This window comes from Haliotis asinina, chromosome 16 (assembly GCF_037392515.1).
Source record: "Haliotis asinina isolate JCU_RB_2024 chromosome 16, JCU_Hal_asi_v2, whole genome shotgun sequence".
Taxonomy (NCBI): Eukaryota; Metazoa; Mollusca; class Gastropoda; order Lepetellida; family Haliotidae; genus Haliotis; species Haliotis asinina.
The window spans coordinates 45,042,625-45,069,682 of record NC_090295.1 but is presented as its reverse complement, the minus strand read 5'-3'; the positions used below and the strand labels follow the sequence as shown (position 1 = coordinate 45,069,682).

General features: G+C 40.5%; 1 protein-coding gene across 1 annotated transcript; it reads right to left on the bottom strand.

Moving 5' to 3' along the window:
• Positions 1-14,038: 14,038 nt before the first annotated feature.
• Positions 14,039-26,194, bottom strand: LOC137268032 (uncharacterized). The gene is made up of 5 exons (XM_067802531.1): positions 25,949-26,194; positions 23,430-23,622; positions 21,487-21,561; positions 20,251-21,227; positions 14,039-15,013 (listed from the first exon to the last, which is right to left on the bottom strand). The coding sequence occupies exons 1-4, from the start codon at positions 26,015-26,017 to the stop codon at positions 21,121-21,123; spliced, it is 444 nt and encodes a 147-aa protein (XP_067658632.1). The 5' UTR covers positions 26,018-26,194; the 3' UTR covers positions 14,039-15,013; positions 20,251-21,120.
• Positions 26,195-27,058: the final 864 nt, after the last annotated feature.

Genomic DNA, 27,058 nt, shown 5'->3' with positions numbered 1-27,058 from the left:
AACTGTTTCAGCATATTAATTGAACTTTAGTCCAACTGCGGAAATTTCGCCAGCTGTTCCACCTTTTTTGCCAGTTACGTTGAGCTGTCGGTCCCCAACGGCTTTCAGGGTGCGACCTTTGCCTGCAAAATATAACCGTAAAATATACTGGCAACTGTGTCAACTAACAATATCCAAGGTTTCATCGGAAATACACATAATGTAGTTTTATATCTCTTTTACGCTTGTTAAGTAGTTGATTAACATTAACGTGAAATCCGATATGACGTCTTCAGACACTTATATTGCAGTACACACTTTAACAGTCGTGAGTGTACATGTAAGAACTAGTTATGAGATATTACTATAAGCTTATCTCATAGAGGTATTTCTGTGACTTACCAAACTCAGCACCAACGGCAGTCAGTTTCTCGACATGCCCTTCTCCTTCATGGCCAGTGATGTTCACTGTCTTATCTGTTTCAGCAACAGAAACATGTGTCAACCTCCATGCTTATGGATATTCGTATTTCAAGAGACTAAAACGAAATCATTCTACAGGCATCATATTTGGATATTCATACTTAGAAATCTTGAATTAATGGTTAGGATTTTCAGTCTTTTGCAGAGATACAGAAACTTCTGTAACAGGATATTTACGGTTCAGACTGTGTCAGAATGGATATTGCTTTGCTACATCTGTTCCTGAATAATGACAGTTGTCTAATCCAACCCTCCCACACATATTTATATCAAGTGTGTGAAGTCCATTTCTGGTGTCCCAACTCATATTGCTGGAATATTGCAAAAGGCGGCGTAAAACCCAACTCACTCACTCTTAATGCATAATTATTCTTTTTAAAAATGTTTCACAAGAGATTTTAAATTGCTAGTATTACATGAACCTATTCAGACACAATATTTGAGAATAATACTGAGACTCATTTTAACTCAATATAGCTCAAGTTTCTTTGTATGAATTCGTTTGACCAAACAATAGACCGATCCAGTCTGTCAATCAAAAGTGGAGCATGATTTGTCAGACTTATTTCCGGGGTCAAACGATGCCACCCGCAACGATGTGCTTCGAATTATGCCATTCAAACTCGCTATATATATTACACATTGCTGCGATTTGATGAATACCTTCACTAAAACCATTTGGGTGAAGAAAAAAAATTGGAGGTGGGTCAATGAAGGCGATAGGCTTCACGATCAGTTGATTGTCGGCACCATAGTTCTCGAAACCTACGTGTACACGAAGTTGAGAATTTGCATGAATTTCTCACATTTACAAAATCATTACCAATTAGATGACAACAGATAGCAGTTTAATACTTCGCAAGTGTTAAAATCACGGACAGTAACTACAAATATCCCAAAGATTACTAGTATCATTGTATGATATCCTTATGTAATTTTATTGACAAAATGTTTTGGACTTAGGATATATTCTTTGCACCTTATGCACATTGATGAGTATCACTGAAGAAACCTAGTTAATTGTTTTGGTAACTGGATCCTCTGTACAGATTTTCCTGTTTCTGGAAGATGGGTCAGTGTACAGGTGCAGTGTATCTTGGATCTTCTTTGTGTTATGGTGGTGTTACATAGTTGAACATAAACGCTGGCAATTCATGAAGTCCAGTATTGTGGAAGTTTGTAAATTAGGATTCCATATCAAAGTACATACAGAAAAAGAAATTGGAAAGGATGATTAAAAAATATATGTCCATACATTCAGTGTCATTTTAGGATAGTGTACAGATTTGAAGAGGAAGTATTCCAGAAAAGGAAATAGCTCAGATTTCATGTTATGTCCCTCTAGGATTTGGGAATTTAGAGGAGAAAAAAACCCAACATACTTTAGTTTCACTTTCCTGCTAGTATTGCAGACGCACGAGAATTGACAAATAGATTTCGAATTCAAATAATTATTTTGAAGGAAAATACGCTTCCTACACGAAGCCGCTGGCCGAGACGATTTTTCATAGGACATGTAACTCATTTTCATTCGCTAATTACAGTTGGTCAACTAAGATATATAAAATACGAATAACTTCCTCTTTAAATATCATTCACAAACGACCTATACCAAAGTACCACAAGCAGAATTCATCAACAGCGTTCTCAGTCACTGACGCCATTGTTTATTAGTCAGAGGTTGTCCCCGCAAAACGTCAAAAAAAAAACACACAAAAAAAAGAAGTGGGCGGGGTTTATCGGCCCGGACTGGATCAGTCTATTACTGTTTTCGGTGATGAACTGGGATCTTAAAACGGCTTATGAAACACGTATTGTAATTTCTACGTGACGTAAAGGAAAAGGAAACTTCAAAACTGGACGATTTTACTTTGGGTCTTGCTAAGAAAATTCCCCGACATGGCTGATCTGAGGGTAACTGTCCAACTTGATGTCTCCCCGGGACTGCTGTGTGTCGAGAAGGACGCATGAACTAGATTGGAAACGAATTGGCTGACAACTGGAACTGCACCAATGAGATGTGATGTGGCCCCCTTGATTTCAGTTCTATTCAGTTCATGTGCCTAAATAACAGACACAGGCTCACACTTTGTAGAAAACACTATTCATAACTGTAACATTAAAAGATTACAATCAGTATTCAAATGCAGGTTCTAACGTTACAGTCCCCGTTTAAGAATACGTGACTATTAGCATGCACATGTAATACTCGGAAATCTAAGTTTCCTTGAAGAAGTGAGACGGCGTTATAAATAGCTCCACGGTTATGACGGGCGTGTCACTTGGCTGTCGTCTGGCAAGACTAAACGAACATTCTCGTCACCTGGGACATAAATACCGAGGTAATATCCACAGGCGCCCACCGCGGGTTCGAAAGATCGATAAACAAAGTCCCGGTTTACTATCCAACCCCCTTACTATATAAACTATAAAGGTGCATCACCAAATCACGGCGACGTGATCGAAAACTAGATCCTCAGCGGCATGCTTTATGACCTCCGGGAATCTGATTGGTTTATAATGCAAACTGCAACTTCACGTGGGTGTGTGGCTACACAATAGTGTTAGCCAATCAGATCTCCGGGCCTAGTTTTTTGACGACCTGGTTTTGTATACTTCCGGCACAGCAACTCGGCGATTTAATAAAAAACAAGTGCATCCCTTCGGAAGGTCTGTGTACATGCCTCCCACACACATCAGAAGCTCCTGCTACTCTTGAGACTTTTAAAATACGATGTATTCAATGACGAGTTCGAAATTGTTCTGTTTTCGATCACGTCGCCGTGATTTGGTGATACACGCTTTATAGTTTATATAGTATGGGGGTTGGATAGTAAACCGGGACTTAGTTTATCGATCTTTCGGACCCGCGGTGTGCGCCTGTGGTAATATCATCAACAGATAAGGCCGTTACCTTATCTCACAGTAATCCATTAAAAAGTGGGGATATTGGATTTACCAGATTGATGAAAAGCAAATGATGAAGTCGAGGAGGAAACGGATGATGAAGACTGATAAAGGGAAAATGAGACAATTTATTAAATAAAATAACGTTAAACAGGACGACTAATCATGTATTGACTTATCAACTTGTAAATATTTATTAATATAATGCTTCTAGCTTATGACATTTGGGGGGCGGTGGAGTAGCCTAGTGGTTAAAGCGTTCGCTCGTGACGCCGAAGTCCCGGGTTCGATTCCCCACATGGGTACAATGTGTGAAGCCCATTTTCTGGTGTCCCCCGCCGTGATATAGCTGGAATATTGCTAAAAGCGGCGTAAAACCAAACTCACTCACTCACTATGACATTTGGGATTCTTTTAGGGACTGTTTCGTATAAACTTCGAATACAGACTTGTATTCAGGGAGAGTGGCCCAGATTTTCATAGTCTTTCTGGAGTTTGATTTACACACTTTTTCAACGACGTCAATCATCATGTCTGGGTATTGTGCGGCAAGTCCATTCATGGAATAATATTATTGGTTTTCTTGTGGTCTCACAAGACCGATGTACAGGCGCTTTGTCATCCTGAAATAGCCGGGGGTGTTCCCAAATTCCTTGGCTGCACAAATTGGTATGAAGAACATCAACGTACTTTGCTGAATGTTTACGTTTAACTGGAAACAGTAAACCATTGGAACTAACACATCTCCAAAACATTACTTTCGCCCTGACAGGATGCTTCAGTACGTTCAGACATTCTCCAACAAGAAATGTTTTTATTTTATTCCTAACCCCAAACCTAAGCATAACACGCTTCTGACGGTTGTTGTATAGATGGCGAAATACTCCCATTTTTATGACGTCATCAAACACCTGCGTGACCTCATTTCACGGAAGTCAAACACCGCGTACCTCCCGTGGGAATCGGCATGACACATCACGCCATCACATCACGCCGTTCATTTGGACCAATCACCGTGCAGTATCGAACACCCTCAGGCGCTCCAATGACCCGATTAAACACCTAGCTCACACTCCGCCGTGGGAACCGGTATGACACATCATGCCAATCTCATCACCCCATTGATTTGGACCAATCAGCAAGTATCAATACTTACTGGTCTACAAACCAGTTTCATCCGGTTTTCATTTGAACTCCGCTGACAATAATCACTTGACTTGTCTTTACACCATGTTTACATGTTTACATACTCAATCACCTTTTCTGTCGCATATCTCAAAGTGTGCGACGTTGAGGCAAGGTGCACTCTCAGCCTGCAGCCGAGAGAGCTCACTCAGCCAAGTGGTCATATAATATCTCCTCAAATTGTTCTCCCCCATGTTATGTTCTGCCTGCTGTGGTTTGTTTGGATCCATACATATTCAGAGATGAAGCATACATAGATGTAAATAGCTCGCCGGCTTAAGGACACATTTGCCATACTACATACGAATCAAAATGACTTACCGTTATGTCATGGTTACTTTCCGTATCCTTAAGGTATCCTGACGGGGAATGTCAACATGTTTGTTTCATACTAAACCAAGTGGGAGGTGCGAATGCAAGGATGATATTGACATGTAAAACCCAAACCTCATATGTTTGTGATTGTATGGAATGAATCAACCACCAACGCACATGAGATGAAAATACACATCTGTGTATCTCTCAGTCACCGCCACATATTAGCGCCAACAAGTCTTGGTGAGACTTGCATAAGTCTCTAATACGTTTTATCAGAAACCGCTCATGCACTGCCCCGCGCTAGACTAACCAGACAGAATACAGAATTGCCATACAATAATGAGTTTCAACGAGTTTAACCTTTAGGGTCGGCTTAAAGCAATGCTAGGCTGCATGTAAACATGTGGTGACCCACATTGCTCTAGTGAGGATCGGCTATCATGTTTCTGTAGACTGTTACACTGGCGACAGACAGCATTGAGTGTATGTGTACGAGGCCGCTCGCAGTGGATGGAATTATATATGAATTTGCTCTGGCTAAATAGGATTGAATGAATGCCTCATGATTTTAAAACTAACATAAATGAATCATTTGAATATACTCATATAGTGATGTATAACTTTTGTTCTAACTTTGCTCTGTCCTATAGCTGCCGTGTACGTGGGCTTCCTCAGACTTCCATCAGAAAAGTTTTAAAATGTCAGATAACGCATTGGTGTAGATAGGTGCATGTTCCCATGCTCAGTGGACAACTCCATGGGGAGGATCCACTTGGCACAGACCTTGTGACTAAAGGTGGGTACCACACATTAAGAAACACAAAAAATATTTAGATTTCATGGTTTATTAACTCCGTTTTCAAATGAGTGAGTAAAACTATGGGATAGGAGCACGCCCAACAGTCTACTGTACATGTCATTGTTCTTCATCCTCCTCCTGTCCTTCGCTCTCTGTCCCAGATAGGGTGTCTGTATCATCATCCTCATCATCATCAGTCAACCCTTCCACCCAAGCCTTGTATTTGTACAATTTGGAAAACACATCATCATACATATTATTGCTATCTTTTACTTCTGTTAATAATCCTTGTGTCTTTGGGCCCCACTGCATATGATACAGATAAGTAATAAAGTGATCATACGTCTCCTTAAACGCGATCCAGGTTAAAAACCTCTCTTCGTGTACAGCTGGCGTTTCTCATCCAGTACATCTCTATTCAGTTCACATGTACGTGAATGCATTTGCAGGATACCTTGCTCTTCGAGATCGGTCATCTTACTTTTCCTGTTGTTGACATTGCTTAATGATTCATCATCATCATAATCATCCTGTTCCATTTCAGGACATTGCTTGTCGTGTAGATGTCGTTGTAAGTTATGGTTACTGCTAAACACTTGACCACAATAGTCACATTCTGACAGAGGACGTGGTCTCTTCTAATAAGAGTTGTCTTCCTCCCATTTCCTTTTAACTTGGGGTATTCCGGGAGGGCCCCCATTGAACTTTTCGGGAAACCAGTTTCGCCTGTGTTTTTGCAAATCAGAAGGATCTTGAAACATGAGTCCGCAGTCATCACAAGATGGCATGGCTGAGAGCTGTTCTTCACACGTCTGCTCACGATGAACGTCAAACTCTGACTGAATCGTCCTAGCTTGGAGGTTTCCTCTTAAACTGAACGCATTAGGACAAAGTCGCAAATGGGGAGCTGTTTGGGGTTTTAGATCAACTAGCAAGTGTCCATACGGGTTCTGAGCTGCCCTTTGAAACTGGTCCATGAAATGGTCTGTGTTTCCTGGATACATCTGTCTCGCCAAAGTCATGATGGGTTGTTGATTAATAGGATTATTGAACAGAAGGAGATAATGACAGTTCCTTCGTTGTGTGGGATCCTTACTGTAATATAAGTTTTGGTTCAAGGCAACTACTGAGAGATTCCGATGATGACTTCCTTCAGTAAACAGATCGGTAATGCGTGGATCTTTGCTCGCTGTTGACATTAAGTCACCAAGCACAACGACATTCACCACCTGGGGGTCCAGAAACGCATCCTTTTCCAGGTCAGAAGGAATGCCTTGATGGAATTCAACGTAGGGATAAACACAGGTTTGAATGGCGCTATACAAGGGTTGCCATCGTTTGTAGAGCCATAGAATGCGTTCAGGATAAGGTTTAACGTTCATCCGTTCTAGAAGCTGCTTCACTAAGTAGGTTTTTCCACAGGAGGTCAGCCCAGAGACAATCATGGTAAATGGGTGTTGCAACCAAAATTCATCACCCACATGTAGCTGCTGCTTTTGCTGCCGCTGCTGCTGCTTGAGATGATCTCCAGAATGTTTTGTTCGAATATGAGCCCAAACATATTGTTTGGAGCACACGGGAGAGGAATACATGTTCCCACGGCGACAGTCTTACTACAAATGACACATTTAGGCTTTTGTCTCTTTTTATTCGTTTTTTGGGCACTGCTTCCATGGTGTTTTCCCTATGGATGACTCTTTTTTCCTTCAACTTGGCTTTCGCCTGTTGAACGACCTGTTGGGTGGGAGACGTGAGAGCAAACGTGTCTGTAGACGTGGGTACGTCCATCTTGAGCCCTTGTTTCTCGTAATAGATCACATAATCATCTACATTCGTAAAGGGATTGCGATAGCCCTTGGCATGCAAGTAGTAATATTTGATCCATTTCTTAGGGTCATCCAGATAAGGTCTCCAGTATCTCCTGTCCATTTTCTTGTTGCAGTTTCAGATGAAGTGTCACAATCACGGGTCCACAGCTAAATGAAGCTAGATTGACCTCATAGCCCTTTAAATAGAACTCCCCTCGTGTTTAAAAGGAGCAGGGCGTGGTTCGATCCATGGTCCTCTGGGTTAGGAACCCAGTGCGCTTCCACTGTGCCACTCTGCTGTACTTGCATCTACCTTGTGTTAGGACATTTATATCAACCAATGACAACCAAATAGTCACAAATACATTCAGCCCATCTCTTTAACATGTAAAACCATATGACTACCCCCAACGGACCATCTCTTTCTGAGGTACTCCCACCAGGGCCAAGTACGGACAGTTTGGAGACCACTTTTCATGTTCACTCCAAGGATTTTCCTCGACGTCCCAGTTCTTGAGAATGACACCACACTGAACACACTTGCAAGCATCTCCTCTGAGCAAGTACACAAATCCCGCCCGTGCCATTTGACTAGGACTTTGTTTCATCTGCACAGGCCAAGACTGAAAGGCATTCAATCGTTCTTGAAACTGTGTTTGAGGTTTGAGGGGAATACTGTCCATACATAGGTACCCATCATTATATTCGGTCTTGTCTGTCTCTAGTCCCAACAATGCCATGGCCTCCGTCTCTCCACATTCCTCCAGGGCTTTGCAGAACAGGGTGTATGCTTGGGGGCCTCGTCTAGGTAACATGGACAGGAGTTCTCTGACCCGACGAAAAGACGTCTGTGTTTTCTCAATAATCTCATGAAGATCATGCTTTCATGAAGATGGTCAGGACTTTAAACTCCACCAGTTTGTCAACCACCTCTTCTACTCTCTGTAGAATAATAATTCTTCCTTAGGGTATCAGTATAATTCGTCCTTAGGGTATCGTGGTGAGTAGCTTCCATCTTCAAGAGGGAGAGAGAGACCTAGATGTAATGTGTATTCAGGAATGAAACTGACGTATGATCCAAAATAAAAGGGGTTTTTATATATAGGTAAAACATGAAACCGGATGAAACCGGTTGATCTGTCTGTATGGTTGCTATGCGTCGAACCTAAAAATACACCAATGACTGTAAATCAAGGTCGTGGTGAAAGTGAGGTTTGTGTTTTCCAAGGTCACTGACTTCCGCGAAATGAGGTCACGCAGGTGTTTGATGACGTCATAAAAATGGGACTATTTCGCCATCTATACAACAGACGGTTGACTTGTGAAATGTCGGTATCCTTTCTTACCAATCTTTTCTGGTCCAATCCGATAGAGATGTTGCTGAATTGTCCTGCTAGAAACTTTGATAAGAACTGTTAGTTACTTAAGTAAGAGAACGTCGCCTGATTTGGCGAACAACACAGGAAAGTTGACTATTCCCCTCAAACCTATCACATGAGGAAAACCACATCGGTCTGTCTGTTTTCTGTGATTTCACTGTCACCAAACGTCTTCAAAATGCGCCCAGCAGTAGATCTGTGAACTGCTAACAATTATGCAATGTTACTATTTTTCAAACCATTTTGATGCAGTGCAATAGTTATTTCTGTTTGCTCTTCTGTTTCTTCAAATTCTTCACATTGCGAGCCGTGTCGTCAGCAAGACACGTGGCAGATGTAAACACAAGCAATGGCGCCATAAACGGTTCCGTAAACGTGCAGAAGGAGATTCTATGATCATACCTACTTTCAGTAACTGTTGGGCTAATTTCGAAAGAGAATAACTTACAATCACGTAGTGTACAGTAATTATATATGTTTCCTGGAGATACAAAGCACTCAAGTTTGTTGCAATACTGTTGGCACGTCACTGTAGTTTGTTTTAAACTAGACCTGATTTAGATATGTACTCCTCATAGCGCCATCAGAACGTACGTATTGTTTAATTAAAAGTCATTAAAAGTATGAACCTTTCTGGTTCAGAGGCGCACTATATATTACATGTTAGTGATCAAGCGGAAGTGATCTCGTTTATCCATCGGTACTTCAATACATGCATATGCCAATGAAAGACCGCAGTACTTCAATACATGCATATACCAATGAAAGATTGCATTATACCAATACATGCATATACCAAAGAAAGACTGCAGTACTCCGATATATGCATATGCCAAGGAAAGACTGCATTATTCCAATACATGCATATACCAAAGAAAGACTGCTGTAATTCAATACATGCACATACCAATGAAAGACTGCAGTACTTCAGTACATGTATATATCAATAATGAAGCTGAAGGAACTGAACCTTTGTGGTAGTATGTATGGATGAGGAGTAGAAATGCTTCTGGTGTACAATTACTTCCAAACCATTTCCAGGTATGATATCACTCTGTTGGGGCAAGGCACCCACTATCACTGGAATAATTTGATCCTGGGTTCGAACACTGCTGGGCAGCAAAATGCAGGGCAACATCAAGCTGACAATGGTTACTTCCCTTTGACAGGAGTAAACATAAAGATGTTAACTTCGAACTCGGCAGTCTTCCAGCAATATGGAGGCGGTGTGTAAATAATCGGGTCTGAACCAGACTCACTGGTATACGATGACACGTGTCACTCTTGCCCGCAAGACACTTGTTTGTCTATTATGCTGTTGCAGTCGTCATACCTCAATGTTGTTGTCGAAGCAGCACGCATGTTGTTTCCTGTTCTACGCGTTCATTTCTCGGGAAACGTGTCATGCACCTAATACTCAGAAATACATATCGCAGGCATACCAGACTGACTTTTTTCTTCCCTACTGAAAGTGATATACCGTATTTCCTCTAAAAAGCGCGCGGGCTTAGAGGCCCCGTGCTTTTTCTCGTAAAAGTACAGTTATTGTTAGTAACTCCTTCAACACGGCGCTTATTAGCGTAAATGAGGTAATTCAACCAGAAGAGGTCGGAGCTTCCCCAGATATAAACTGTCATATACATTGATGTAATTTCACATCAATAAGCAGACGACGGCTACAGTACACGTGGTTTGCAACAAACTGGCGGTAATAGAACTTGAAATGCCTCAAACTGTGTAAACTAGTGTTAAGGGTAAATGCATCGCTTCTGAGTTTGTAAGTTATTGCAAACTCTTTCCACGGTATAATATAATTCTATGTTACTGTTAGATATGGCAGAACGGAGCATCTGGCATGTCTGGAGGAAACGCGATCGGTTCTACTATAGTAGGACAGCAGCAGGGACCTCATCAAGTTCACAGAGGTGATCAATTGTCTCTTACACGACACGCTAAAACTTCACATTCCGAAATCATCCTGTGAAGAAAAGCCATTTGAATAGTTGTTAATTTCCTAAATTTAAATGTGTTTTCCGAATTTCAATCTGTAGACAAGGCTACACATACCTTAGAGGGCCGCTGACACTTCTGTGTAAACAAAGCGTATCAATAACAGCTACCTTAAATACATACAGAATTGTTGAAGAATAATCATTTCTTATGAATCACTGGTGAAACACGTGTACCTTCATACTAACTTAACACAAGTATATATCGTAAAACATCTAGTGAGAACCTGGATATTTAGATGATGTTCGTAATTTGTATAGAAAATATCTTCCATGTACGGTTCTCAAAGTGCACACCAAATTACTATTCATCGCTTTTGCAACTGCATGTCTAGGTGCCTGATTTTCGTTGAAAATAAGTCGTATGTTTATATGTGCATGTTTGGTAACAGACCAGAGAAGTGAGGCTGAAACTGTAGGAGCTGTGGTCTCTGGCGACAACAATACAGGCTTAGTGACAGCTAATGTTGGTCAACAAAAGGCTTTTGTAAATGCAGCAGGCACATAGTGTAATATACTCAGTTCAAATGCAAATACAGATCTATTTATGATATCGAAACCTAAGATCAATTTAACAGTATAAACGTTTCATATGAAACATGATTACAGTGCATGACAAAAGAGATATTTTTCAACAGATTCAACGAAGGCCACATCTAAAGATGTTATTAAACTTCTTATCGAAGAAGAATGTGATGGCAAAACTGTTGTCATCTTTGAAAAGAAGATAATTAATGGAAATGGGAGGAACTGAACCAATATGGTCAACAGGGATGAGGATGAGATAAATCGGGTGCTGGCCATCATCGAAGACGTCAAAACAGGAGAATTAAAACTGAAGTGAAGCCGCCAGGGAAAACAACACATCCTGGGCCTACCTTTGACCGATTCAAATATCCTGCTTTGCCTGCTGTCGTATTGTCACATGCTAGTTATTTCTTTCTGGGCTAAGCATTTCTGACTTGTTCAACACTGCTGAGAATAAAAGAGATAACTTACTCTAATCGATGTTTTTCTCTCCGTTTTTCCCTTCTTTTCACATTCACATTATTTGACATATTTGCAGGATTTTCATCCTCGATATCTCTTGAGTATAAGTTCCCATAAATCTCCATGAAACCGTGGATGCGCCATTTTACTCTTATATGAACTACATCACAAGAATAAGAACAAAATAAAAGTTGATTTTCCCAACTAAAATAATAAAATCGTAATGTTTTATTGGTCAAAAGTATAATATGAACTACCGGGATTAATTCGGAATTAATTACCTGAGTGGAAGCACCCATCAGCTCTCCCAGAAAAACTATAAGCTTAAAACCACAACTGTAGATTAGTTTGATACAGTCACACGCACACCACACCGTACACACACCATACTGCACACACACCACTGCACACACCACACTGCACACACACACTCTCACACACACACACACACCCGCCACCACCACCACCACACTACACACACACCAAACTGTGTACACGCACACACACACACACCACCACCACCACCACCACCACCACTACCACCACACTACACACACACACGACCACACAACACCACACACACATACCAAACCAAACCACACCACTCCACACCTCACCATACCAAACACACAAACACACGCCACCATCATCATCATCACCATCATCATCATCAACAACACCACATCACACCACACCACAAAACGCCACACACACACACACACACACACACGCACGCACGCACGCACGCACGCACACACACACACACACACACACACACACCACCACCACCACCACCACCACCACCACACCGCCGCAGTTACAGGTCATTGGCTCCCTGTGCCAGCAGAGTGGATTCTGCTGTTCATTTTGTTGACAATAAGATAGACAGATTCTTTCATACAAATGCATAAAATCGGTGATTTACAATGCGATTAGGTCGTCTGACAAAACATCCACTTGCAAAGTTTGAGATCGATTGGATCATTGGATGAAGAGATATTTACAAAAAAACCCGGGTCCACGTGCATTCCATGCCAAAGTATAGTATGACGTTCTTGTTTATTGTTTTGCCTCCCTACAAACATACCTCTTAGCATCCATATCCGCCGTATTAGTTTGGACGCAGAGGAGAAACTTTTTCAGGACTTGACCCAGTTCAGGAATATACCCAGAAGTGATTTGATGTCAAAAACTGGTAGTCTGCCAAAGTGTTTACGTGAGAGAGATAATGAAGTTTGTCCACAGAGGTAAATACTGGCACTTTGCCAAAGTATGTGTATTGCACAGGTGTAATAGCCTCGCTTCAACTGAAAACTGAACAGGTCATTCGAAGGTAAATAATAAAGGTTCATATCGCTACAGACACGATGCTAAATCTAATGACAAAAATTCCTATTTTTTCAAAGGTGCTATTGATGTCAGCTTCCGGAATGTAGTAGGACGCCGTACAGACCCATTAGTTTCCACATTAGAGAAGCTGAGGAACCCACCCACCTACCTACCGACCTGCCTGCCACCCCGTCCCTCTCTTCATCCACCACCGATCCATCCAACTACACACACACGCACGCACGTATACACACTCGCGCACACACACGCACACGCAGCTTCATATTCCAGCTCTATGGAGGTGTTTTGTTAATAATCTTGTCTGGAACAGACAATCCAGTGATTAAGAGCATGAGCATCAATCTATGCAGTTGCGATGTGTCAACAAAGTCAGCAAGCCCGACCACCCGATGTAATTTGGTACCTATTGTGACAAGCATGGGTTGTCACAAGCATGAGCACCAATTCTAACCCGACCAAAGAGCAAGATACAATGATTCACAACAGAGGTTCTATTACAATGTAGCTGAATCAAATCTGAAACAATAAAAATAATATTTTAATGCTACACCTTTTGGTTGGTTTGCAAATCTGTAACCAAGTATGGGACCAGTGTATTTTTAATACTGCAGGCCCAAGATGCTTGTAATCACAAGAAACATCCCTTGTTCTCCAAATTAGACACCACCGATAATCCTTTGACGCATCACTTGCTGTGTTTTTACAAGTCGCCTGTCCTTTTGAAGTCGCGCGAACCTAATCTCTGCGCATGCGCTAGGGGCGCAGCGCAGAACAGCTTTTGAAGCCACTTTTCAACACAGCGCTGGATTGAAATTAGTGAAACGTTTGTACTTTGATTTCTCGGACTTTTTTATTCCATCGGATATAACAATATATAATACATGTGGGTACACGACACTTGACAGCGACGTGGTATTCATACGCCAATGGAAACAGACAAAACATGCAATGGCAAGATGATAAGATAGGAGAATGTACACAATCTGTGGTTACATATTTCTTATTCTAGAAGCGTTTACAAGATATTTTCCCGTGGTATTCTGAATAGTAAATAATTGTACAAGTTTGTAAACAGAGGGATATTTTCAGTAACATTCTTTTATATATCTATGTCTTATTTCATTATATTTATAACATTTAATGACAAAATGCAACTCATCTTCAATATATGTAATATAAGGAATACATGACTTATCTTTAACACTTACATTTTGATATCTACCTGATTCTGTTGCTAAATTGTGTGAAGATAATCTAAATTTAGTGATGTAACGCTTATAGAAGGCAGGTATACATTTGAGGCGGTAGAACAGTAGGCTATAAGTATCAATAAGATTAACATATAAAGTACATTTGTATGATACAGATAACTGACTTCTAACAACTTGAGCGGCCTGATCATAGATTCGCTGCTTAATATCTGGCAGAAAACTAGAGGGAAGTTCCTGAGCATGCCAGACACCTCCCAAACCGATATTTGTCAATATACATTGAACATGATAGGCCCAATTTGAAACATTACACATTGAAACGTTATCATAACTGTAACAGCTTTGTAAAATACAGTTATCAGTTACTAACAATTTACTCCAATACTTTATGATAATAAACATTCTGCTATATTTTAAAGGGACACAATCCAATTCTGTGTTAACCATAACACTGCACGTACTTTTCTAAACACCTGAAAAACGTTCACACTAATCTAGATGTAATCGCTCACAGTTGTTTCCCTTTTGAAAACCCCATACAACAGAATCATAACACACTACACTACCAAAATAGCTATCAAATACTGACAATAAACTTTCAGAATTCAAAGTGAGTGAGTGAGTTAATATTTAGCGTCACATCGGCAATATTGCAGCCATATCGTGACGAGAACAATTTTAATTTATATCAAGATTAGAATAAATAAATTTAGAACATAAAAACCTGCCATCGAAGGACAGTAAAATACTAGACTATCACAGATATGAACATAAAACTAGCATGGAAAACTAAAATACTGTAATCAGGGAAGACAATACAACATAAAACACGGGCTATAGGTCACCAACAACCAAGGGTAGATCACCATACTAGGGACCATGGGGACTTACATTACCTTTGCTACCTGCATGGATCCTAGCTGGATTTACATCATCTCCTCAGCTGCCAGCGACTGTGAGAAAATTTAGCCAAAATTTAAAATAACAAATATACTACGTTTAAAACCTTGGTACGTGAAAATGTTACTTTGAAAGTTCTGGGACTTACGTACCTTCTCAGGGGGACAATAATTTTACAATACTTTAACCCCCTTTGAAGGCACAGCCACTAACGATCTCAGTTTGCCAATTTACACTACCAGTAATAAAATAACATTTATCTATTTACAAAACATATTGTGCAAAATTTATCCAACAATTCTATTTCTTTTAAGAAACCAATTATTAGATGATAATTTACTTTATTAAAAAGATTCTTAATTGTTTTGGCACTGAAATATTTATCCCTTGTGATAGAAAAATCAATGCAGTCAAGCAAGACATGCTTGACCGTGATTCTCTCATCACAAGGGATACAAAACGGAGGATCTTCGCCTTTTAACAAATACTCATGAGTGTATCTTGTATGACCAATGCGACATCGTCGCATAATGACCTCTTCGAATCTGGACAGGCAACCCAAGTAAGTATAACCGATAGTTGGCTTGATTTGGTGTAATTTATTTATACCTACTTGAGTATCCCACTTCTTTTGCATAAGATGACGGATATAAGATCTAATAACAGCTTTATAGTCAGAGTATGGAATTAAAAGTGGTGTTACAGATTTTTTCAGCGCTGCCTTAGCAGCAAGATCAGCCATCGCGTTACCAGAGATTCCAACATGGCTGGGTAACCAACAGAGGACGATGTCACATTGGCCAGTAGCAAGAGCATTATACAATTCAATAATGTCTAATAAAAGTGGATGCTTGCAAGACAGATTCTTAATAGCCTGAAGGCACGAAAGAGAGTCAGAAAAGATTATGTATCGTTTACATTTGGGGTGTCTATAAATGTACTTAAGAGCCGTCAGTATTGCGTTTGCTTCTGCAGTAAAGATAGAGCTATTATCTGGTAAGCGAGAAGATATTGTTCTGGATTCAATGACAGTGGCACAAGCTACGGTGCCACCATCCTTGGATCCATCTGTAAATAAGGATTTGTATGTATTATATTTACTTTTTAGCTGATTAAATTCTTGTTTATATTGTAATTCATTAGTTTCAGATTTTTTTAATGCTGTCAGTGTCAGGTCAACTTGTGGCCTAACAAATTGCCAAGGAGGAGAAGAAAGCAGGCGGAAAGGGGCTATATTATCTAGTCGAATGCCTGCAGCAGAAAGGAAAGGTTTGACTCTTATGCCAAGAGGCGGAACAAGAGAAGGTTTCTTGGTGTACAAATCTGCATAGAGAGGAGTAAAAACACATTTATATGCAGGATTTGATTCGTTAGCGTAGAGTTTTGTAACATATTGTAAAGCTAATTTTACACGCCGATGGGAAAGAGATGGCTCATCGGCTTCAACATAGAGACTGTCAACAGGAGAAGTTCTGAAAGACCCAAGACAAAGTCTCAGACCTTGGTGGTGGACAGAATCCAATAGTTTTAGATTGCTTTTGCAGGCTCCACCATATACGATGGAGCCATAATCAAGTTTGGATCTGATGAGTGATTGATACAGATGTAGCAGGGTAGCTTGATCTCCTCCCCACTTTGAACCAGACACGACTTTCAACAAGTCAAGCGCCTTCAGGCATTTATGCTTCAGGTATTTAATATGTGGTAAGAAAGTCAGATGAGAGTCAAAAATAAGTCCCAAGAATTTGGCCTCCTTTACAACCTTGATGGGAGTGCCATTTAAAAATAGTTCTGGGTCTTTGTGTGGTTTATATTTCCTACAGAAATGTATACAATTTGTTTTGGAATTAGAAAATTTAAAGCCGTTTTCAAGACACCATTTATGGATTTTATTGAGACATAATTGTAGTTGCCTCTCTATTGTATGCATATTTTTACCACGACAAGAAACATTAAAATCGTCTACGAAAAGTGATCCATCAACTGAATGACTTAAAACCCTTGAAAGGCTGTTTATTTTAATACTAAATAATGTCACAGATAAAATACTGCCTTGTGGGACACCCTGATCTTGGTTGTAATGATCAGACAGGGTAGAACCCACTCGGACTTGAAAGTGTTTGTCGTTTAAAAAGTTAGATATAAAATGAGGCAAACGTCCCCGTAAACCGAAATCATGTAAATCTCTTAAGATACCATGTTTCCATGTGGTGTCGTACGCCTTTTCCAGATCAAAAAAGATAGACACTGCATGTTGTTTATTGATTAGAGCGTTCTTCACAAATGACTCTAAACGCACCAGGTGATCAACGGTACTTCTGTTTTTACGGAAACCACACTGGATATCGGTTATAAGGTTATTGGTTTCCAAGTACCATAAAAGTCGATTATTTATCATGCGTTCCATGGTTTTGCAAACGCAGCTTGTGAGAGAAATTGGTCGGTAATTTGAAGGATCGGTATGATCACGTCCGGGTTTAGGTATTGGGACTACTATAGCTTCACGCCATGATGATGGAAATTTTCCTGATGTCCAAATGTCATCAAAAATATTTAAAAGGGTTTCTAAACAGGATTCTGGTAAGTGCTTCAGGAGTTGATAATGTATATCATCAGCTCCTGTAGCAGTATCATGAGCCTGCTCAAGAGCAGTATGGAGCTCGTGAATAGAGAATAGTTCATTATAATCTTCTCCATTATCAGAATTGAAATTTATAGCTTTCTTTTCATGTTGATTTTTATATTTTTGAAATTCAGGTACATAATTTGAAGAAGATGAGTGTTTGGCCAGGGTTTCTCCAAGTTTATTTGCAATATCTGATTTATTTGTCAGTAGTTGGTCCCCATCTTGGAGGTGGTGAATGCTAGATTTAGTGCCCTTACCTTTGATTTTCTGAATCATGTTCCATACCTTTGATATCGGCGTACGTGCATTGATCTTTGATACATACATTCGCCAAGAATGGCGTTTACTTTGCTTGAAGGTACGTCGTGCTTTAGCATTTAGAATTTTAAATTTATTCAAATTGTGGACCAGAGGATGGCGATCTGCAATTCCACTGAATTAACGAACTGGAAACGCTCATGTGACAGGAGGTTGCACGGGAGATCTATTTTTCCCTTTTCTAGGCGACTTACTTCTATTGCGCCGAGGGGGGAGAGGAGAGACATCCATGTCCTCCAAAGAGTGAAACCTATTATGTATCCGTATAGGATCACGCTGACCCTTCGGTACACGATCTGATTTATCTTGCTTTGTGTTGGTCGTCTTCACAACAGGAGATGGTTGTGATACCGATGTAGGGGCCAATGGCGACGTTGGTATCATTGTAGATTGATCTTCAGTTTGTGATGAAGAAGAACATGATGATTGTTGAAGACGTTTAGTCTGAACAGGAGTCGAGGACTCTAGCCACGTGTATTCGGTCTGGCAAGCTACCGAATGACATGAAACAGGTCTGGAAACATTTTGGACTGAGGCAGAAGCAGTAGCCGCATAAGATGGCCCTGGTTTTTCAAGAGCAAGAACATACGCCTTCGCTTCTGAAAAGGTGATATTGCGGTCATGTTTCAGTTTTGAAATTTTGTTTTGAAATGCCCACGCAGGACAGTCTCTGGAAGATGAGGGGTGATTCCCTGAGCAGTTAACACATGAAGGAGGTTTATCACAGAGTTTACTGTCTTCACATTTGCCACCACAGCGATGACAGGCAGCTGGGTTATGGCATGATTTTGAGCCATGACCATACTTTTGACACCTGTAGCACCTAAGGGGATTTGGGATGTAAGAATCCACCCTTAAATGACAGTATCCAGCTTTTAGTGATTCTGGGCGTTTAGGAAGACCGAATGTAAATAAATACGTGTTGGTCTTAATAATTTCTTTGTTTCGTTTTGATGTAAAACGTTTAACAGCTGTAACTCCTTGTGAGCTTAATTCCGAAAGAATGTCATCTTCATCCATGTCTGAAAGACACCGACTTACATCTCGGACAATACCTTTACTGCTGTTGAGAGTCCTGTGAGGGGAAACCGTTACAGGAACATTCGCCAAAGACCTTGTTGATAGTAGGATTTGTGATTGAATCTGCTTTTTGCATTCAATCAGTGGACAGCCAGAACGGAGCTTTTTAATTTCTTTCACGTCACCTGCCAGACCTTCAATACCTTTTGCGATAGCAAACGGATTCAGTTTCAGTGGACCATCATTTGGTGAAGACATGACTAAGAAACGAGACCAATTTTCAGAATTACCAACGGCAATAGGAGTCTCATCTTCAGAGGATAATGAATCATCAGATTCATACGATCTTTTTTTGAGTGGGGGTGCCATGGTTGTATTAAATATAGTTCGCCCTCCTAGCTCTCCACCCACCATGGAGTGTCAACAAGGACGATGCCTTATGTCCATGGACCTCCAACAGACGGCACCAGGGATACCAGGAGGGTATACTCAAGCAGGAGAATATCTTGAAAAGATACGTCCTACCAGATTGGCCCATGAGCCATCGCCTTCTGGGCATAAGACTCTAGGCAAGTTCGGAACATCATAAATCGAAATCAAAAAGTTTGAAATGAACAATTAGGCCAAGACTCAAAATAACACAGTTCCAAAATAAATTTGTGCTATGACATATATAAATGTAATCCATGCACAGGGCTTGGCATGACCAGCCGATTGGTCGAACCGGGCCCATTCGACCACCCGTCTAGGCGAAGTCAGGGCCAAAGTGGTGTGTTGAGCAACAGTAACACGGTTGCAGGCTCCTATTGCTCTCAACCACCAGGATCCCTTCCTCCGCCGACACAGGGCCGCAACCCACGGCAAACGGGTTGGTGGACCAAATATCCCCCCGGGTCCACAACGGGGGTGTCGGCGAGCTCTTGGCGTTACCCAGCACCCACCACGAGGAGGTGGCTCGCCACGGGTGCCTTCAGAATTCAAATGGAGCGATCTTTTGTTAGAGTTTACACTAAACGCTGCCTTCCTTCCCTGATCAGATAATTGTTTTTCAGCAACATTAAACTTATTGTTAAAATTGAAGATAATACCTGAATACGTGAAATTATCAATAACATCAACAGACATACCATTTTAAAACCATCTCTCTGAGCTCTTTACACGACCACCTTTTCTAAACTCCACTATTTTAGTTTTCTGGATGTTAACATCCAGGCTTTATAGAATATAAATGAAGAGAATTTAATAATCCTGGAAGACCGTCCACTGTCTCTGCAAATAGCACTAATAGCAGCATACATGAGTAAAGCAAGCTTAGGGATTTACATTCAAACGGAACGCAACCATCTTTTAGAAAATTCATTCCAAAGACATAATGAGAATACAATATTGGGTACAATACCTCACACTGCATGAGACCAAGAACATTTCTGAAAAAGCTACTTTTACAGCCATGAAGACTTACGCATGTTCTAACATTTGAATACAAGGAATAAATAACAGACATTAATTTACCTCTGATACCTAAGTAGGATAATTTATACCATAAGTTATAACGATTAATAGCTGTAAAGCGTCATGTCGTTTGTAGCTACAGGCGTGTAGCAGTTATTCTTTTTTTTATCAAATTTCATTTTCTCAGCTGTAAATCTGACCATCATATTTCCTCTTGTAACGCTTGGACATCAATCGTGGAAAAACGTCTTGTCAAATTAGTCAATGGCGATATATTTCAGGTTTTATGAAACATTATCATATATTAGAATCGAACGATTCCCACAAAGCTAACAAATAGTCTGTATCTGTTAGACGGGTTTATGTTTCATAACTGTTACAGCATATTAATTGAACTTTAGTCCAACTGCGGAAATTTCGCCAGCTGTTCCACCTTTTTTGCCAGTTACGTTGAGCTGTCGGTCCCCAACGTCTTTCAGGGTGCGACCTTTGCCTGCAAAATATAACCGTAAAATATACTGGCAACTGTGTCAACTAACAATATCCAAGGTTTCATCGGAAATACACATAATGTGGTTTTATATCTCTTTTACGCTTGTTAAGTAGTTGATTAACATTAACGTGAAATCCGATATGACGTCTTCAGACACTTATATTGCAGTACACACTTTAACAGTCGTGAGTGTACATGTAAGAACTAGTTATGAGATATTACCATAAGCTTATCTCATAGAGGTATTTCTGTGACTTACCAAACTCAGCACCAACGGCAGTCAGTTTTTCGACATGCCCTTCTCCTTCATGGCCAGTGATGTTCACTGTCTTATCTGTTTCAGCAACAGAAACATGTGTCAACCTCCATACTTAAGGGTATTCGTATTTCAAGAGACTAAAACGAAATCATTCTACGGGCATCATATTTGGATAGTCATACTTAGAAATCTTGAATTAATGGTTAGGATTTTCAGTCTTTTGCAGAGATACAGAAACTTCTGTAACATGATATTTACGGTTGAGACTGTTTCAGAATGGATATTGCTTTGCTACATCTGTTCCTGAATAATGACAGTTGTCTAATCCAACCCTCCCACACATATTTATATCAAGTGTGTGAAGTCCATGCTGGTGTCCCAACTCGTATTGCTGGAATATTGCAAAAAGCGGCGTAAAACCCAACTCACTCACTCTTAATGCATAATTATTCTTTTTAAAAATGTTTCACAAGAGATATTAAATTGCTAGTATTACATGAACCTATTCAGACACAATATTTGAGAATAATACTGAGACTCATTTTAACTCAATATAACTCAAGTTTCTTTGTATGAATTCGCTTGACCAAACAATAGACTGATCCAGTCTGTCAATCAAAAGTGGAGCATGATTTGTCAGACTTATTTCCGGGGTCAAACGATGCCCCCCGCAACGATGTGCTTCGAATTATGCCATTCACACTCGCTATATATATTACACATTGCTGCGATTTGATGAATACCTTCACCAAAACCATCTGGGTGAAGACAAAAAATTGGAGGTGGGTCAATGAAGGCGATAGGCTTCACGATCAGTTGATTGTCGGCACCATAGTTCTCGAAACCTACGTGTACACGAAGTTGAGAATTTGCATGAATTTCTCACATTTACAAAATCATTACCAATTAGATGACAACAGATAGCAGTTTAATACTTCGCAAGTGTTAAAATCACGGACAGTAACTACAAATATCCCAAAGATTACTAGTATCATTGTATGATATCCTTATGTAATTTTATTGACAAAATGTTTTGGACTTAGGATGTATTCTTTGCACCTTATGCACATTGATGAGTATCACTGAAGAAACCTAGTTAATCGTTTTGGTAACTGTGGATCCCCCGTACAGATTTTCCTGTTTCTGGAAGATGGGTCAGTGTACAGGTGCAGTGTATCTTGGATCTTCTTTGTGTTATGGTGGTGTTACATAGTTGAACATAAACGCTGGCAATTCATGAAGTCCAGTATTGTGGAAGTTTGTAAATTAGGATTCCATATCAAAGTACATACAGAAAAAGAAATTGGAAAGGATGATTAAAAAATATATGTCCATACATTCAGTGTCATTTTAGGATAGTGTACAGATTTGAAGAGGAAGTATTCCAGAAAAGGAAATAGCTCAAATTTCATGTTATGTCCCTCTAGGATTTGGGAATTTAGAGGAGAAAAAACCCCAACATACTTTAGTTTCACTTTCCTGCTAGTATCGCAGACGCACGAGAATTGACAAATAGATTTCGAATTCAAATAATTATTTTGAAGGAAAATACGCTTCCTACACGAAGCCGCTGGCCGAGACGATTTTTCATCGGACATGTAACTCATTTTCATTCGCTAATTACAGTTGGTCAACTAAGATATATAAAATACGAATAACTTCCTCTTTAAATATCATTCACAAACGACCTATACCAATGTACCACAAGCAGAATTCATCAACAGCGTTCTCAGTCACTGACGCCATTGTTTATTAGTCAGAGGTTGTCCCCGCAAAACGTCAAAAAAAAAAAAAAAAAAAAAAGAAGTGGGCGGGGCTTATCTGCCCGGACTGGATCAGTCTATTACTGTTTTCGGTGGGATCTTAAAACGGCTTATGAAACACGTATTGTAATTTCTACGTGACGTAAAGGAAAAGGAAACTTCAAAACTGGACGATTTTACCTTGGGTCTTGCTATGAAAATTCCCCGACATGGCTGATCTGAGGGTAACTGTCCAACTTGATGTCTCCCCGGGACTGCTGTGTGTCGACAAGGACGCATGAACTAGATTGGAAACGAACTGGCTGACAACGGGAACTGCACCAATGAGATGTGATGTGGCCCCTTTGATTTCAGTTCTGTTCAGTTCATGTGCCTAAATAACAGACACAGGCTCACACTTTGCAGCAAACACCATTACTATTCATAACTGTAACATTAAAAGATTACAATCAGTATTCAAATGCAGGTTCTAACGTTACAGTCCCCGTTTAAGAATACGTGACTATTAGCATGCACACGTAATACTCGGAAATCTAAGTTTCCTTGAAGAAGTGAGGCGGCGTTATAAATAGCTCCACGGTTATGACGGGCGTGTCACTTGGCTGTTGTCTGCCAAGACTCAACGAACATTCTCGTCACCTGGGACATAAATACCGAGGTAATATCCACAGGCGCCCACCGCGGGTTCGAAAGATCGATAAACAAAGTCCCGGTTTACTATCCAACCCCCTTACTATATAAATTATAAAGGTGCATCACCAAATCACGGCGACGTGATCGAAAACTAGATCCTCAGCGGCATGCTTTATGACCTCCGGGAATCTGATTGGTTTATAATGCAAACTGCAACTTCACGTGGGTGTGTGGCTACACAATAGTGTTAGCCAATCAGATCTCCGGGCCTAGTTTTTTGACGACCTGGTTTTGTATACTTCCGGCACAGCAACTCGGCGATTTAATAAAAAAACAAGTGCATCCCTTCGGAAGGTCTGTGTACATGCCTCCCACACACATCAGAAATGTCGACAGAAGCTCCTGCTACTCTTGAGACTTTTAAAATACGATGTATTCAATGACGAGTTCGAAATTGTTCTGTTTTCGATCACGTCGCCGTGATTTGGTGATACACGCTTTATAGTTTATATAGTATGGGGGTTGGATAGTAAACCGGGACTTAGTTTATCGATCTTTCGGACCCGCGGTGTGCGCCTGTGGTAATATCATCAACAGATAAGGCCGTTACCTTATCTCACAGTAATCCATTAAAAAGTGGGGATATTGGATTTACCAGATTGATGAAAAGCAAATGATGAAGTCGAGGAGGAAACGGATGATGAAGACTGATAAAGGGAAAATGAGACAATTTATTAAATAAAATAACGTTAAACAGGACGACTAATCATGTATTGACTTATCAACTTGTAAATATTTATTAATATAATGCTTCTAGCTTATGACATTTGGGGGGCGGTGGAGTAGCCTAGTGGTTAAAGCGTTCGCTCGTGACGCCGAAGTCCCGGGTTCGATTCCCCACATGGGTACAATGTGTGAAGCCCATTTTCTGGTGTCCCCCGTCGTTATATAGCTGGAATATAGCTGGCGTAAAACCAAACTCACTCACTCACTATGACATTTGGGATTCTTTTAGTGACTGTTTCATATAAACTTCGAATACAGACTTGTATTCAGGGAGAGTGGCCCAGATTTTCATAGTCTTTCTTTACACACTTTTTCAACGACGTCAATCATCATGTCTGGGTATTGTGCGGCCAGTCCATTCATGGAATAATATTATTGGTTTTCTTGTGGTCTCACAAGACCGATGTACAGGCGCTTTGTCACCCTGAAATAGCCGGGGGTGTTCCCAAATTCCTTGGCTGCACAAATTGGTATGAAGAACATCAACGTACTTTGCTGAATGTTTACGTTTAACTGGAAACAGTAAACCATTGGAACTAACACCACCACCCCAAAACATTACTTTCGCCCTGACAGGATGCTTCAGTACGTTCAGACATTCTCCAACAAGAAATGTTTTTATTTTATTCCTAACCCTAAACCTAACCCTACACACTACTGACGGTTGTTGTATAGATAGCGAAATACTCCCATTTTTATGACGTCATCAAACACCTGCGTGACCTCATTTCACGGAAGTCAAACACCGCGTACCTCCCGTGGGAATCGGCATGACACATCACGCCATCACATCACGCCGTTCATTTGGACCAATCACCGTACAGTATCGAACACCCTCAGGCGCTCCAATGACCTAATTAAACACCTAGCTCACACTCCGCCGTGGGAACCGGTATGACACATCATGCCAATCTCATCACCCCATTGATTTGGACCAATCAGCAAGTATCAATACTTACTGGTCTACAAACCAGTTTCATCCGGTTTTCATTTGAACTCCGCTGACAATAATCACTTGACTTGTCTTTACACCATGTTTACATGTTTACATGTTTCCATACTCAATCACCTTTTTCACTCTCAGCCTGCAGCCGAGAGAGCTCACTCAGCCAAGTGGTCATATAATATCTCCTCAAACTGTTCTCCCCCATGTTATATTTTCTGCCTGCTGTGGTTTGTTTGGATCCATACATATTCAGAGATGAAGCATACATAGATGTAAATAGCTCGCCGACTTAAGGACACATTTGCCGTACTACATACGAATCAAAATGACTTACCGTTATGTCATGGTTACTTTCCGTATCCTTAAGGTATCCTGACGGGGAATGCCAACATGTTTGTTTCATACTAAACCAAGTGGAAGGTGCGAATGCAAGGATGATATTGACATGTAAAACACAAACCTCATATGTTTGTGATTGTATGGAATGAATCAACCACCAACGCACATGAGATGAAAATACACATCTGTGTATCTCTCACTCACCGCCACAAATTAGCGCCAACAAGTTTTGGTAAGACTTGCATAAGTCTCTAATACGTTTTATCAGAAACCGTTCATGCACTGCCCCGCGCTAGACTAACCAGACAGCATACAGAATTGCCATACAATAATGAGTTTCAACGAGTTTAACCTTTAGGGTCGGCTTAAAGCAATGCTAGGCTGCATGTAAACGTGGTGACCCACATTGCTCTAGTGAGGATCGGCTATCATGTTTCTGTCGACTGTTACACTGGCGACAGACAGCATTGAGTGTATGTGTACGAGGCCGCTCGCAGTGGATGGAATTATGAATTTGCTCTGGTTAAATAGGATTGAATGAATGCCTCATGATTTTAAAACAAACATAAATGAATCATTTGAATATACTCATATAGTGATGTATAACTTTTGTTCTAACTTTGCTCTGTCCTATAGCTGCCGTGTACGTGGGCTTCCTAAGACTTACATCAGAGAAGTTTTAAAATGTCAGATAACGCATTGGTGTAAATAGTTGCATGTTCCCATGCTCAGTGGACAACTCCCTGGGGAGGCACACACCTTGTGACTAAAGGTGGGTACCACACATTAAGAAACACAAAAAATATATAGATTTCATGGTTTATTAACTCCGTTTTCAAATGAGTGAGTAAAACTATGGGATAGGAGCACGCCCAACAGTCTACTGTACATGTCATTGTTCTTCATCCTCCTCCTGTCCTTCGCTCTCTGTCTCAGATAGGGTGTCTGTATCATCATCATCATCAGTCAACCCTTCCACCCAAGCCTTGTATTTGTACAATTTGGAAAACACATCATCATATATATTATTGCTATCTTTTACTTCTGTTAATAATCCTTGTGTCTTTGGGCCCCACTGCATATGATACAGATAAGTAATAAAGTG

Excerpts from the sequence above, each read along its gene's own strand:
- LOC137268032 (XM_067802531.1), bottom strand. The coding sequence starts at position 26,017 with ATGAAACAAACATGTTGGCATTCCCCGTCAGGATACCTTAAGGATACG. Across the intron at positions 23,623-25,948 it reads AAAGTAACCATGACATAACG|GCACATGAACTGAACAGAAC; the intron begins GTAAGTCATTTT and ends TCTGTTATTTAG. Across the intron at positions 21,228-21,486 it reads TGCCGTTGGTGCTGAGTTTG|GCAAAGGTCGCACCCTGAAA; the intron begins GTAAGTCACAGA and ends TATATTTTGCAG.